The sequence below is a fragment of the Canis lupus genome, chromosome 9 (genome assembly GCF_003254725.2).
Source record: "Canis lupus dingo isolate Sandy chromosome 9, ASM325472v2, whole genome shotgun sequence".
Lineage (NCBI taxonomy): Eukaryota > Metazoa > Chordata > Mammalia > Carnivora > Canidae > Canis > Canis lupus.
The window spans coordinates 12,364,553-12,381,092 of record NC_064251.1 but is presented as its reverse complement, the minus strand read 5'-3'; the positions used below and the strand labels follow the sequence as shown (position 1 = coordinate 12,381,092).

At 35.2% G+C, this 16,540-nt stretch overlaps 1 protein-coding gene across 9 annotated transcripts in view; it reads left to right on the top strand.

Annotated features, from left to right (window-relative positions):
• CEP112 (centrosomal protein 112) overlaps nucleotides 1-16,540 on the top strand; it is a 401,294-nt gene that overhangs the window by 91,193 nt on the left and 293,561 nt on the right. For all 9 annotated transcript variants that reach the window (XR_007412846.1, XR_007412847.1, XM_049113963.1 and 6 more), the window contains 4 exons: nucleotides 8,321-8,475; nucleotides 8,784-8,913; nucleotides 9,708-9,800; nucleotides 10,552-10,611. Coding sequence is in view for 7 of the 9 variants with exons in the window: in XM_049113963.1 (XP_048969920.1) it covers nucleotides 8,321-8,475; nucleotides 8,784-8,913; nucleotides 9,708-9,800; nucleotides 10,552-10,611 (438 nt within the window). In the remaining 2 variants the exon portion in view is untranslated. The remainder of the gene's footprint in view (nucleotides 1-8,320; nucleotides 8,476-8,783; nucleotides 8,914-9,707; nucleotides 9,801-10,551; nucleotides 10,612-16,540) is intronic.

Genomic DNA, 16,540 nt, shown 5'->3' with positions numbered 1-16,540 from the left:
CATGCTAAATTTTTGCAAACATGAATTAAACATCTTAATTTTGTAAGTTGAAATTTGTGAAACATATTGATTGCCTAAAACGTTGACTATGTAGTTATATTTTATTAAGTAATATAAGAGCAATATTTTTCACAGTGGAATTTTTAGTTTTTATACATTTGGGATGTAAAGAAAAGTGATGCTTTGGAGCTAAGCGGTTATTGTCAGGGAAACTTCATTCTATTTTTAATGAAAGTTGAAGTTAAAAATTAGCATTCAAACCTTGTCATTAGGTAACAGTAAATATAGAGAAAAATGGACAGAGTCTGTCAGCAGGATTGAATTTAAGAATCATCAAAACTAGACAGATCTTGCTGAGCAGCTCCTGATTTAATAATTAAATAAGATAGAGTTCAAGGCATGGCTTAAGATGAAAGACGGGACTGTCACTGAGAATTAGTTTCTCTGTTTTGTTCTTTCAGGCTTTTTCTTTTCTTTTCTTTTCTTTTCTTTTCTTTTCTTTTCTTTTCTTTTCTTTTCTTTTCTTTTCTTCTTTTCCTTTCCTTTCCTTTCTTTTCTTTTCTTTCTCTTCTTTTTTCTTTCTTTCTTTCTTTCTTTCTTTTTTTGTTGAGTCTTGTTTTTTTTAATTGCCATTTGTTTTAAGCAGATGACTTATATAGATTATTAGACTTATGTCCTTTGATATTGGCAAGGATTTTCATGTGTGAAATTCATAAAACATGTAAACAGTGAATTTTTAAAATAAGATATTAGAACTTATAAATATGAAAATTATAGCAAAATTACCAGATGCTTGGGAAGGTGACAGCTGTAAAATATAGGGCTCTATTCATATCAACACTTAGACACACTGGAAGTCTGTGGATGGCTTTGTTGAGATTTTAGGCTCTGTTAGTGGAATTCTTTACTTTTTCCTGTATAATGGATCCTGTTGGCAATCTTGTGAAGTCTATGTAGTCCTTCTCAGAAAAATATTTTTAAATTTAATAAAATGTTAAGATTACAAGGAGAAGAGATTTTATTGAATTACAGTTATGGAAATACTAGTAAGTCAAAGTCATGATAAAGTAATATATATGTTTCTAAACTAATGCAATAAATATCAAGATTTAGCAGTGGGCCTAATAATCATTGTAACTTTTGAATAAGGATGAAGATAAACAATATTTATTGTTATCTTCAGCTATGATTATCTTCAGCTATGATGGACTATACAAATATCTATGATTTCTGTTAGTCATAGGTGTTGCTAGATACTACTTTGGTTTGTTGACTATATTCTTAGGTGAAGAGAAATGCTGAAGGTCAGTTAAAGTAGTGAGAATTAAAATGAGATTTTCTTTTCCATTCTAATTTCCTGACACTCTGAATTGTGTTCATGTACCTGTATCAAGGTTAAAAGCCTCAACCTTAAAGAATATCAAAGGGCCTTAGACATCTGAGTATTTTATTAGCCATTATTAACTGTTGTTAGTAGGGACATGTGATAATTCATGGAGCAACTCATCTCCTCTCTGAGATGGCCTTTTGTAGTTGCCACCAGCATTTCTTCTCCCAGCCTCATAATTATAAAGAAACCCCCAAACCCCAGTTCATCATTTTGAGTTAAATGACGATTTTTAAAAAGTAGATATAATTTTTTTAAAACAGTATTAAATTTACAGAAAATTTGAGAAGATAGTACATAGTTTCCATATATGCCATACTTGGTTTCCTTTATTAATATCTTCCATTCTTTTGGCCCACTTGTTACAACAAATCAATCAGTACTGAGTATTATTATCTAAACTCCCTAGTTTATTCAGTTTTCCTTAATTTTTATGTAATGTCCTGTTGTCCGGGATCTCATGCAGGATGTCACGTTACATTTAGTTGTTAAATCTCCCTAGTTTACTCTTGGTTGTGGCAGTTTCTCAGACTTTCCTTGTTTTTCATGATCTCAACATTTTTGAGGAATGTGGGTCAGGCATGTTGTAGAATGCTCCTCTATTGGATTTTGTCTCATGTTTTTCATATGATTAGACTGGGGTTATGGGTTGAAGCAGTAGGATCCCACAGGTGTAATGTTGTTTTCATCACATCATATCAGTAGTATGTGAAATTAATGACATTACTTTAAAAAGAAAAGATTTTATTTGAGAGAGAGAAAAGAGAATAAGACCATGTGCAATCGCGGGGAGGGATGGGAACAAGCAGATTCAGTGCTGGACATGGAGCCCAACTTGGGACTTGATCTCATGACCCCAAGATCATGACCTGAGCCAAAGTCAAGAGTAGGACGCTTAGCTGACTGAGCCACCTAGGCACCCCAATGACATCACTTTTGATATTAATCTTGATCACCTGGTTGAGGTCGTGTTTGTTAGGATTTTCACCATAAAGTTACTCCTACCTTTCCATACTGTCCTCCAAGGAAGAAAGTTACTATGTGCAGCCCATGCTTAAGAAGTAGGGAGTTATGCTCTTCATCCTTGAGGATGGAATATCTATATAAATTGTTTGAAGTTTTTCTGCATGGGAGATTTGTCTCTTCTTTCTCATTTATTCATGTGTTGAATCTTTTATTTATATCAGTATGGACTTATGGATATTATTTATCTTATACTCTGGGTTATAATCCAATATTCCTTCATTTTTTTGCTTAAATTGCTCCAGCTTTAGCCATTGGGAGGTCTTTCACAGGGCTCCTGTTCCCCTTTGACATATCCCCATCAATGTGGATACTGTAAAGAAGATATTAGAAACCAAGATCTGTATGCTAGGTGTGCTCATTATTGATGGGGTGTCTTTTCTTTTATTTTCTTTTACCTGATGGAGCAAGAGAGCATATGTGCATATACTAAACTGTGTACACATGCATTGCTATAAACATTTCTATATGTAACCGTCTGTATGTATATTAAGCTAAACATAATTTCTTACTGATGTCTGTACCTCTAATAAATTACCACATGCAATGTTCTAGCCTTTTCCCAATGTGTATCTGTAAATTCCTAATCCAACAGTGGAAATTTGGCTTCCACCACCTTCCTTAATTGTTACCTAACTGTTGAATTCCAGTATACATGTATACCAGTATCAGAGTTATTAATCCATACCCCTGTAGGAACCAACTTTGAGTATAGTGCTTATGAGCAGTTACTTTTTGCTTTTGGTCTTACAAATTCCACTCATTTTTAAATTGCTTAGACTGTCACTTTTCCCCCATCCCTTCAATGAGTGTTTTTCATATATTTGTAATATAACCAGATACTCTTGTCATAGCCTGTATTTTTCTCTGAGATTCCCAAATTTCTAAATGATTTTTTAACTTTGCATAACATAGGGTTCATTTTTTTTGTGCTTTAAAATTCCATGTGCTTTGACAAATAAATCTTCTCATGTATCCATCATTATAATGTCATACATATTTTCACTGTTCTAAAAAATCATCTGTGCTGTAGTCTTGGCATCCCTAGCCCTTCTCCCTAGAATCCCTGGGAACCACTGATCTTTTTTTTACTGTTTGCATAGTTTTGTCTTTTTCAAAATGTTATGTAATTAGAATCATACAGTATGTATCCTTTTTAGACTGATTTCTTTCACGAAGCAATTATACACTTAAGGATTCTTCATGTGTTTTTGTGGCTTAAAAGCTCATTTCTTTTTATTGCTGAATAACATTCAGTTATATGGATGTACCATTGTTTGTTTATCCATTTATCTATTGAAGTACATCTAGTTTATGTCCAGTTTTTGGCAATGATGAATAAATATTCACTTAGAGAGTTTTGCAGACATAGTTTTCAATCAATTGTGACTCAAATTATTTGCAAATTCACTACAGGAAGTATAACCAAAACAAATCAGTGCATAAATATGTACTGTAAAATATTTGTGAAAGTTACTATATACATTATTTTTAATAGCCAGACACTGAAAACAACCCATCAATAAAATGGATAAATTATTTTGTGTATATTTACACAAGGAAGAGCTATATATAGCAATGAAAATGTTTTAATTACACTATACCCCATCACATGGATGAATCTTTTAGATATACAATATGCATGATGGAGCCTGACCCAAAAGAGTACTCTAAGATTCCATTTATAGGAAACTCTACAAAACCAAAGTTAATTTTTTTGTGATGGAAGTCAGAGTAGTGATTGCCTTTGTGGAGAGGATGACAATAAGGCTTCAGAATGGCTGATCATGTTTACATCTTGTAGTGGCTCATGGATATTTTCAATTTGTAAATAGCTATTAAAACGTATACTTAGAATTTGTATATCTTTTGGCATATTTCAATAAATTTAGGACATAAGATAAAATATGTCACTCTTTTTGCTACTCTACATAGTTACTGAGTTACCCTTTCTAATTTTTAGCTCCTATCGGATTTCAAATGTTAGTGTGTAAAATTCCAACATCTGTATCTCCAGTCCTGGTGTCTTATTCTATTAGTTTCATAACCGAAGGCCCATTGGTTATTTTATAATTGCCTAATATGTAACTTGTTGAAAATCCTGTTTTTATTTCCTACCAAAGCAGAACTCTTTGCTGAGCTTTCTCTTAATTCCCTGTGCTATAATACTCTTGGCATATTAGATTTTGAGCCTGGAAGATTTATAATTCTTGCCATTTATCATCTCCTTTACTTGGTCTTTTACTTAATCATACTATTATTTACTACTCCAAACATTTTCTTGGATCTTCTCTCTTCCCTTCTGTTTCCACAGCTACCACTTGAGTTCAGGCCATTGTTGCCTCATTCTAAGACCCTTCTAGTAACCTGCTAGTTGTTTTCCCTGTCTCCTCTTGTTCTGTATCCCACAAATGCAGTTTGTCCCATTTACCCATGATTGAGAACTTTAATTACTAATCTAATGCCTGTTATAAGTTCTGCTTATAAGCCATGCCCATTCAGGAACTGCAGCCCCCTCTTTCGAGCGCCACCTTTGAATTCACAATATGGGAAGGTATTCTTTGCACACAAGGTAATCTCTTTGTCATTAACTATAGAGTTACTTGTTCCTTCCTTGATCCTATTATTCCCTACCTGGAATTCCCCTCTACACTGTCACAGCCTGCAGAGTAATGATTTGACGGCATCTTTTTTCCCCGCATGACTTTTTACCCCATTTTGAGGCTTCTGTTATTTATATTCTTTCCATTTCTTTGTATTCAGTTTAAAAAATGGTTACTTTGCCTAAATATTGTTGTCCTTAAGGTATTTCAATTTTTGTCTATATGCTTTCCCTTAAATTTATTTTATTTACTTTGGGTCTATTTTATGTAAGATACCATGAGTGTTAGGAAAATGCCTTAAAAATACATAATAAGAATAAAATAATAATAAAAAATAATAAAATGAATAACTGTCTTACTCTGTAGGAGTATATATGAGTGAGTTCTGTTGCATTTATTATTCTTTCTACAGGCATTGTAAGTCTTCTCATACTGTTGTTTATTTCCCTGAATTGACCTCAGTCATAATTTGCTTCCTGTTGATGTGGCTTTCTGTGATTTTTCACCTAGCCCAGACTTTCCTGTTTATTCTTTCATGCCACATTATGTTCAGAGATGCTATAGTCACAACTTGTATATAAGTTATTGTTGAACCAAGCAACAGATTATTTGCATCCCACTTAGTTTGGATAGCTATGTTCTGATGATATTTTCTAAGATCTCCAGCCATGGGTTGTGCTTTCTTGGAATATTCCTGCAATTCTATGTAATCATTTCATTTTGCAGACCTTCCTCATATATTTTGAGTTATGTAACATATTCCTGATAGATTTTTAAATTTCAGTATCTAGGCCATTCTACATGTTGATTTCTGTTTTTTTTTTTCCCTTTTGATTCTGATTTTTTACATGCCTGGTATTTTCTGATTGAATGCTAGACATTGTGTATGAAAGATAATAAATGCTCTGGATGATGGTATCTTCCTCCAGAGAGCTGCCACCCTAACCTTTGAGAGGCATCTGGTGTAGTGACAGCTCCCCCTTGACTCATTCAGGGACCAAGGTAACTCAAGGCTAGGTTGTAGTCCTTGGTTTAACTCTGATTCAGTCCTACTTCTGGTGAGGCCTTCTACACAGTTGAAGGTGAAAGTCTCTGATGTTACCAGTGACACTGCTGAAAACTCTAGTCTGCATTTCAGAACATTTTTTCTTGGTTTCTTACCTGTCTTCCCTGTAAATGTTAGGAATTTGGCAAATTCCTTAAGGAGAAGACTGCTTGTGTAGTGCCCCCCTTCTCTCAGGGATCTTGGTTCCTCAAGTCCTGGCTGCCAAGGCCACCCCCTGCTCTACTGCCTTTCCTCATCCTCATTTGCCGAGACTGCAGAATGCCTCAGAGGTAAAAGCAGCTTATGGAATGTTGTCTCATCTTCCTGAAGTTTTTTTCTGGCCCTCTTAAGTCCTAGCTGCCTTGGAGGTTCTCTCATGCTTTCAAATTGATTTTCTCTTAGTGTCTTTTGGGTTTTTCAGTTGTTCTCAGTGCAAGTGTGATCTGCAGCAAGCTTCTCCTTCCTACGCAGAGCTAGAAATTCCTCTCCTAAGATTTATTAAGACAGAGTTTCATTTCTGTTTCTAGTATATCTTGTATCTTTTGGGTCATTTCCAAAGAGGAGAGAGAATAAAAATCATTTTTATTCTGCCATTTAAAATTGGAAGGCCAAGGATGTATTTTTTTCTTTGTTTCTTCCAGTCAATCGATATTTAGGAAACAAGGAGAGTTTAGATATGTATTGGAAAATTGAACTGTCTTCTAAAAGGAACTTCCAAAGCCGAGGGATCATTAATAATGAGGCAGAATGAATAGGATCCGTGGAGAAGAAATCTGAGCATCTGATGTGTGTCAGACTCTGGGCTAGGAATTGTATGTATTTTCTGTATACCCTACCTATATACCATGTTTTTGCATTAGATGTAATTATTTTCCTTTCTCAAATTCAGAAGTTGTTGCTTCCAAAATTTAAATTATATATCTTTTTTTTTTTTAATTTTTATTTATTTATGATAGGCACACAGTGAGAGAGAGAGAGGCAGAGACAGACAGAGGGAGAAGCAGGCTCCATGCACCGGGAGCCTGACGTGGGATTTGATCCTGGGTCTCCAGGATCGAGCCCTGGGCCAAAGGCAGGCGCCAAACCGCTGCGCCACCCAGGGATCCCTAAATTATATATCTAAATTCATATTATAATGAAGAAAGGATGGAATGAATAAAGAATGTTAGGGTTGTAATATTCTTTAATGCTTAAACTTTATTTTAAATGTTTATCTTAGAATGAGTATAAAAGGATACCAATTGATTGGAACATCATCCTAACCTTTTCTAATTGCTCACACTTACTGGGAGTGTAATTGTTAAAATGAAAATCAGTTGTCCTATCAGCTAATGCCTGCTTACCCTAATTTTATTTTATTTTTTTTAATTTTTTAATTTTTTTATTTATGATAGTCACACACAGAGAGAGAGAGAGAGAGGCAGAGACACAGGCAGAGGGAGAAGCAGGCTCCATGCACCGGGAGCCCGACGTGGGACTCGATCCCGGGTCTCCGGGATCACGCCCTGGGCCAAAGGAAGGCGCCAAACCGCTGCGCCACCCAGGGATCCCTGCTTACCCTAATTTTAGATAAAGTACTTAGTCATAAACACCTTGATCTAGTTTTATAATGATGAAAAATTCAAAGTAACTTAAACATCATAGAGTAGGGGAATGATTTAATTATGTGATGATTTTGGAAGACTTTGGAAAATGCACTGCTTTTGATAAAATGGTAAGTAAATAAAAATATGAAACAGTTTCACTCACTAATACTGCAACTATGTGATAAAATATTTTTATATACTTATGTGATAATATAGGTATCACTTTTTAAAATAAAATTTTTAAGAAGTTTCTAGAACTTCAAGTGAAGCCTAAAGAACATTGCCAAGTACTTACCTAACAAATACACATTTATAGTTGCATAAAGAGAATGTAACCTTTGTGAGGATAAGGACTTCATCTCTCTTACTTACTGGTTTGTCCGTAGATGCTGGAATAGTATCAGATTCAGTAAGTAAATATTTTTTGAATGAATGAATGAATAGCTAAAAGCACATGAGCATGATGGTCTTACTCTTATGGGAGAAAGCATTCTTTTTTTTTTAAAGATTTTGTTGAATTAGAGGTTGGTTTAATTTTTACCAGTATGATTTATGATACATTTATTTTCTGTGTTCTTATCTCTAATAGGGTATATATTTTCTTCAGGCTACTTAATGATACAGAAATGTTATAAAGTCAGTCAGAGGCTTTCCTAACAGTGACCTATTCTTTCAGAACCAGGTGGTCAAGGAACTGGAGTCCCGGGTCCAGCAGCTGACTGGAGAAGCGGAGAACAGTAACTTACAGAGACAGAAATTAATTCAAGAAAAATTGGAACTTGAAAGATGTTACCAGATAACATGTAGTGAATTACAAGAAGTAAAGGCAAGGTATTGTCTAAAGTCAGATATCTATCGGGTGTGGCTGTAAAGTACTGATATTAACTCTAAAAGTTATTTATAAAGTTAATCACACCTGTGCATTTAACCTTGGGCAGTTTCTAGCATAAATATTGCCATTTGTTAATTTTTAAAGTCCCATTTAATATAAGAAGCATAATGTTTAAGAACAGTTGATTAAAATGTGAATACTTACTGGATATATTGAAAGATAATGCATTTGACTTTGGTTCACTAAAAAATTTCATTTTAGATATTCTAAATGCATTGGAAGTATATTTTATTCTCATTGCTTTTAGGCGCAACACACTGCATAAAGAGAAAGATCATCTCGTAAATGACTATGAACAAAACATTAAATTATTACAAACCAAATATGATGCTGATATAAACCTTCTGAAAAAGGAGCATGCTCTTTCCACTTCTAAGGTATTATATGCTAGTAGATACAGCCATACAAAGTAGTTATTTACCTGACTCAGCACAGAGCCATAGATGGCCATGTGGAAGCTAACAATTTGGCATTTGAAATTAGTCTCTTTTTTTGCTTTATTCTTGAAATAACTGAAATTTTAAGAATTATTGGTATTTAAAATACTGAAAATGATGTGTCTAATATAGAGCATAATATATTTAATAAACTAAATTCTACTATAAGTTAATCCTTTTAATTACCAAAGTTTTTTAAAGGAGGAAACAGAAAAATTCAAGTAGAAATGCTCAATTGTGTTAATAATACATTTTTTAGGGTAACTATATACATTATTATTATTATTTTAAAATCTAGTCATGCTTTAGTTTTCCTGTCATCACATACACATACATACAGGAGCCCATAGACACCCTTACTGACACCCACACACTTTTGTGTCAGATACTGAAACTCTCCACAAAGAGAATCCTATAGCTACAATTCTAAGGTAGTCAGTTACTTGCTATTTCATGAATTAAGTATTCCAGTGGATTTCTTTTAAAATTAAAATTTAGAAGATTTTCTGTAAGCCTGTTATCTTTACATTAGTATTATATTTTTGTAACTTAAGTACTGTGCAGAATTTATATTTTGCCTTTAAAGATTAATTTTTAAACCTAAAAAAACTGTCATTCAGATTTATAGATGATTTTAATCCTGACTAAATGTTTAATCGGGGAAAAAAAAGTAAATTATTCAACCAGAAGTTCTAGGATGGTACTGTTTTTCATTATTCTTAAAATTCTTGTAGGCATCTGGTATGATGAAAGAACTAGAACAGAACATCTGTCAATTAAAACAGCAGCTCCAGGAATCAGAACTTCAAAGAAAGCAACAACTGAGGGTGAGTCTTATATGTTTATTCAGAGCAGTGGCTCAGACTCACCTTTCCTTTTCTTGATCGTGTCTATCAATAAGAGTCAATTAAGAAAAAACCCCACAGATATGCAAGTAGCCATTTGTTTCTTTTGTTGCATTGTATCATTTTTCATTTTATTTATTTTAACAAAAGTAGCTGCTAATGGGATATAGAGAATAAAGGATAATAATTTTATTGAATAGTCATTTTAGATTCATTTAAAAAATAAACCTTATTTAAATACATTATTATTTTAGAATAATTTCCTTCTTATTATTTTAGAATTTCCTTCCTTTAAATTACTCTCTACCAGTCTCCATACTATCTCTTTCTCCCTCACATCTTCTAGATCTTTCCCTTTCTCTCATGGTCAAAAATTGCCAAAGACTGACAGATGATATCATTTCAAATGTATTATTTCTATACTGAGTTAGTTGATTACTTTTAAGTAATCTCCTAGTCCTAAGCGCCAGAAAGGTTCTCTTAAACTGTAAAGTAAGCCCTTTTGAGAGTAGTAATATCTTCAGATAACTGAGGTTTAGTGTTCTGCGTTCACATAAAGCTACTCCTATTTCTATTTGTAGTTTAGAAGATTGGACAGGTAGGGGTCTCATAACAATATATAAAACTTTCGTAAAGTTTGTCATCAGGTAGATTGATTTCCTTAGATTACAAATTGTATTGACTCTAGTAGCAACTCTAAGTACAAATAAAAGTAAATATTTATTATTTGCAGGATCAAGAAAATAAGTTTCAAATGGAGAAAAGTCATTTAAAACGCACCTATGAGAAAAAGGTAATATGTTTTGTGGGACACTGTAAGACATTTAAAGTAGCCAATGAGGCAATTGAGAATGAGGGCTGGTTTTTATGAAGCCATGCATTCTAGCCTTAAAAAATCATTAATTTCTTAAGTTTATTTCAGCTAGCCAGTGATCCAATTTTGCTTCATTTTTTCATGCTCATAAATGGCTTCTTTAGGTTATGAACTGTATTAATGTAAAAGCACCCCTTGTATATTATGTAATGCATGAGGAGTATTATGGTGTTAAACTCACATAATAATGCTTTGAAATTATATATTTTTTCTACCAGTTTAAAAATATGATACAATTGATGGGAGCTATTTGTATTCTGTTGTATCATATATGTCATAATGCTGAATATTTAATCAAAGAATATAAAACAGAATTGTCTACTACTTAAAAATTTCATTAATAATTGTTTCTTGTCATTTAGAACAGTGACTAATTCTACTGCATATGCTGGCATCCCTGTTATCAGTAATAACTGGGGTTTTATTGACATACTTTAACACCTTTGGCAATAAAATGCAGAGTTCCATAGGTTTGTGGCTTTTATACTTCAGTTTTGAATTTGTTGTTTGCTATATGACATGGAAGGTAAAACAGTTGAAATAGCAAAGATTTTATTGTTACTTTTGTAATTATTTACTGTTGTAATATTAAACAAATCAATTTGTAAAATACCCACTTAATGGAAAATGAGTAAAACATTAACCCATCACGCAATACGAATTAAAATTAAACAAGTTCTATAGCACGTTATTTTTTTTTTTAAGATTTATTTACTTATTTTAGAGAGAGAGAGCAGGGTAAGGGGCAGAGGAAGAGGAGGAAAGAGTCCCAAGCAGACTCTGTGCTAAGTGTGGACAAAGCCCAACGCGGGGCTAGCTCACAATCTGAGCTGATTGTGAGCCACCTGAGCAATCCACCAAGAGCAGATTGCTTAACCGACTGAGCCACCCATGCACTCTGTAGCACAACATTCTTAAAACACTTTGTATATCTCATCTTAGTCACTCAGCAGATATTCATTAAGTGCTTTCATTGGGCAGGATATCATAGGAGGTGCTAAGGATAGGGGAGAGGATTGAGGATGAATTAGCACAGATACTGTCTTCCAGGAGCTTAATGTCTAGGAAGAATGTTTGTCATTTGGAAGAGTGAATATTTCTACTGACATGTTGATCTGAATACATGACCTTTAAAATTATAATTTTCTTAGTGCTAAAGTTTTTTTGTTTTTTGTTTTTGTTTTGCTGCTGTTTTAATATACTCTCAATACAGGGTCTTAAATATATTTCATATCTACAAAATGATATCTGAACAAGAGAGGGAAATACTGCTTTCATTGAAATAAAGATTTTTTTTTTTAGTTTTTACTGTTGAGCCACGCAGCTTCATAAATATTTTACTTACTAAAAAGAGGATATATGTTATTATAAGCCTTATCCTCACTGTATAAGGCATCCTCTGGGTGTCCTTATTAGTCCATTGTTCATTCTTTGGGCAGATGTCTGGCTTCCTGTTCATTAAGGAACACCTTCTTGGCCTCCTGCTTCATTAAACTCTGTGGTCAGCCCTCTTCCTGAGATGGTATCTGGGTACCTGTGAGATAGGGAGAGAGGCAGGTAGCAAAGAGAAAGGCCTGCATTGACTAATTGTGAACAAATGTGTCCCTATCCCAAACTCCTGTAAACCCTCCTGAGGACTATTAGAGAGCTGGAGAGACCGTCTTTCTGCTACCACTGTCTTTTCTTGACCATTTAGCCACAAAAGACATGGAAGTTTCTGGGTCAGCCCCTCTGCCTGGCAGACACTTGAGAAACCATGTCAGTGCTCAGTTGGTCCCTGTCTGGACCTTCCACCCATTCCTGTTCCATTTCACTTAGGGAGGGACCTAAATTCTTTTTGTTAGGCATCCTACCTACAGCTTTTCCCTTTCTACAAAGTATCAGTTGGCCTTAGCTTTTTAATAATGTAACTAGTTAGAGTCTGTTGTTTTCAGTGTAAAGAAGTGTTTAAAATACTAGCAGTCTTAAAAAGAAAAATAAGCGCAATTGTTTCCATCTCGTATGTTCTAGTTCTAACACTATTTATACTGGAAGAAAATGTTGCTCAGCATGTCACTTTTTGTTTTACAATTAATTCCACAATCTCTTCCTTTTAAATTGACATCTGTTCTTCTTTCTTTATTAAACCTGCTGTGATTTCAGTCCTTGAAGATTGGATGTCTCGTACCCCCCTCAGGGAATATCCTTTTTGACTGCGCAGTGAGCTGACATAGGTCTGACATAGTCCTGGACTGTGGAAGTCCATAGCTAAATGCGTCGTATAGGTTTTTTGTTTGTGAGCCAGTGTTACAGGTGTGCACATTCAATAACTTTTGGTAGAAAACTTAGTTTGGAATATCTGCTTGAGGAGGAAATGCCATCTGAGTGACATTATTTCCTCACACCAATAAGAAAGCAGCATGAGGGATCCTAAGTTGTCTTTGAGGTAAGAGAAACAGTTAGCATCAAATGCTGTCCCTAATTTAGGCACACACACATTATCTAATGGTTTTTATTGATCTCCAGCGGCTATTGCCTGCTCTTAAGATCTTTGAACATCAAACAAATAATAGGTAGTAAAACTACATGTCATTGTTTGATGGAGTGTCCTAATCTGTTAAATCAGGAAATGGTTAGGCTAAATGATTTTACTAGCAAGGAAACACCTGCCTCCTACAAATAACCTATTGCTTGTTTTCCAAACAGGCACCAAAGACTGAAAGATGGTGCTGTTCACCTAAAGAAGTTCATAAGACAGATGTTGAGCATGTATATTCTACAATGTGCTAGAATTAAAATACCTGCTTATAATTTCTCTAATGTAACTTTGTAACAGATGAGATATAAAGTCTGCTGGAGTTCAAAACCACCAAAAATAGTATTCCAGTGTTTTGCATTCGCTTATAATTCTTTTAATTAGGTTAAAATAAGTTAAAGTGTTCAGTTTTACACATAAAATATCATGTAATATTTTCCAACTACTACAGGCATGATTTTCTTGCCTTGAGTGGAGTTTTAAACAGTGCAATTGCTCGGTGAAAGGACTTATGGAAAGAAGTTGTGTAGTCCAGTGCCCACATTTCTCCTGCAGGGAAGCTGAGTTAGAGATAGGATGGAGTTAGCCAGATAGTCGATAATGTAGGTGAGCATCATTTCACTGCTCCTTCCTAGGCCGGGATGTCTGCCACTGTGGATCTTTGTCCTTATGCAGAGCAGAATCTCTTTCTTATTTATATAAGTACTCCTTTCTTGATTACTTAAATTCTTGGGTTGCAAGGGAAATATTCATAATATTTTACATATGTTTACATACATTTTACATATATTTACATACATTTACTAATGTTCAGTAATTGTGCTTATGTCTAGTTCAATCAATTATTTACAACAAACCCTCATGTTGGGGAATATATGCTGTATCTTCGACTTTCTGGTTTGTATTTTCATTATTCAAGTTATTAAAATTCATTTTTGGTATTAACCATATAGAGTAGGGAAAGGATTACAAGATCAGGTCAGATTATTCTCCATTGCCTTGAGTACATTAAAAAACAAGGATCGACAGCATTATCCTTATCATGGCAACTATCTGGAATATAGGTAAAAACTAAAAATAAAATCCAACAAGGCTCTTAACCACACAAGTATATTCAATTAGTCACAGATAAACAAACAATTCTTGTGTGGGCCAGGTATTGTGCTGGTTGCTGGGGATATAGAAATAAATGAGGAGGAAACAGCTTCTAGCTTTAAGGACCCTTCAGGTCAAAAGTCTGTGCATCAACACATGTATGTTTACCACAGAGGGAAGTCTCTCCTTCTCCCCCTCATATAGTCCCATTTCTGCTTCAGAAATGGTTCCAGTGCTTTTAGCGGCAATAAATCAGATCAAGGTGCATGTGTTAGCACACTGACCAGCATCAGGAAGTCACAGCTGCAAGCCTGACACAGGTTAAGATTGAATAGAGAGTGATAAAAAGCACTTTTACAAGAGCTCCAATTCTTAGCAACTCAGCAGCCGTCTTCGGAAAGGGCAGCCAGTCTACGTAAGGGATTTACTGTATTTTGCCTTCACTGGCACTTTGGGTCTTCATAATGATCTGGACTTTTCAATAAAATGTTTAGGTATATTCACTCCAAGAAGATAATGGTAATAATTTTTAACATTTGTGGAATGTTTATTATGCTCCTAATATCGTCCTAAGAGCTTTACATGGAGTAATTTATTACCTTAACACTATTATTAACCCATCACAGCTTTTAAAATATAGTTACTGTTAACCCTATTTTTTCAGGGGATGGAACTGAGGCACAGTGTTAAGTAATTTATGGAGGAGGAGGGAGGAAACCCATGCAGTCTGACTCCTGGGCTTGCACTCATAATCACCATGTAATTTCAGATAGATTTTCCTTAAAGATGGGTAATTTTTTAAAGTTTTAACTTAAAGAGGTAAACCTTAGTTATGCTTTCACGCAGAGTTCTGAGTCCTGGAAACAAAGAAACCTAGCAGGGAACAGAGGGTAAGATCCTGGTAGTGCTGTGCATTGGCAGGACAGTCTCGGTAATGTAGATGTTGTGAGTGGCTGGTAATTCCACCTGCAGCTCCTTGTTCCTTCCCCACGTGGCCTCTGGCTTCAGAGTCCTGCAGAACTGGGCCAGGAGGTGTGGAGAGAAACCCCTCTCTCCACTGGCCGGGAGGCTCCTGGGGTCCCAGGCCAGAGCTGCAGCCCCGTGTGGGAGGCCCTACGAGCAGACACATGAAGGAAGTGAGCCAGTGGCCCTGCATTCTTGCTCAAGCACCAAATCTGAACAATAATGTGCTGTTTACAAGTTAGTATAGAGCCATCCTGGGGTCTGTGGCAAAACCATGCAGAGCAAAGGAAGGAGTGTGCTCTGTCTTTTACCCCAAAAGAGAGCATCAAAAAGCTTCATCCATAGATTACCAGGAGATGCAATGTCTAGGAAGGAGGAACAGGATGGAGAGAAAGTGGAGGTAATTGCCACGTGAAGAGTGTGAAGAACCTGGAGACACCACCGCGGAGCTGACGTCCCTGTGGCAGCTGGCAAGGGGAGAGCCACTGCTGACAGGTGCCCAGCTAGTGATGTGGAGGACAGACCACCATGCTGCAGACTGCAGAGGACTGCGGAGATCAGATACGACCACTGAAAACAGAAAATTAGCAGACAGCAATCGGTATTGCTGAAGGGGGCTCAGAATCAATTCACACAGGAAGATAGGTAGGAAAGAACTTTTTGGAAGGTCTGTGGATACAGACTAAGAAGATTCACCCTCTATCAGATAAAAACCATCAAAGAGAGCCTCAGTACAGAGAGTGGTTTTATAAGTCTTCAGGCTGGAGTGAGAAGGGGTAAAGGTCAGGTCAGTTTAGTTTCCTTGGTTGCAAATCGAAATGTCTTAAGACAGCAGAGTGACACATGTTCTGTTGTTTGGCCAAAATGTGACTCGATAATCTCATATGCACACTTTTCCTTCGTGTGCAAAGACAACAGCTGACCTTCGTGGATGTGTAAAGTCTCAGAGAGAGATCACTGAGATATTCCTTTTGAAAATAAAATTGCTATTAAATGTACTTTCATCCCCCTAAGGATAAGCAAAACATTGAATCAAATAAAACAAAAAATTAAGAATAAAAAGAGAAATGTGCTGAATGCCACAGTTAACTAAAATTTTTTAGTTAATAGTTGAATTTAATTTAAATGTTTATTGTGTACATGATATAAAATGCAGATGTCAGAAAAATATCTTGAGAGAAGAGATGTGTAGTTAAAAATGTGAAAATGACTGGATCAAATTAATCAGATTATTTAAAAAAAACAAAATGGATGGGAGAAGAGGTAAATGTGCTA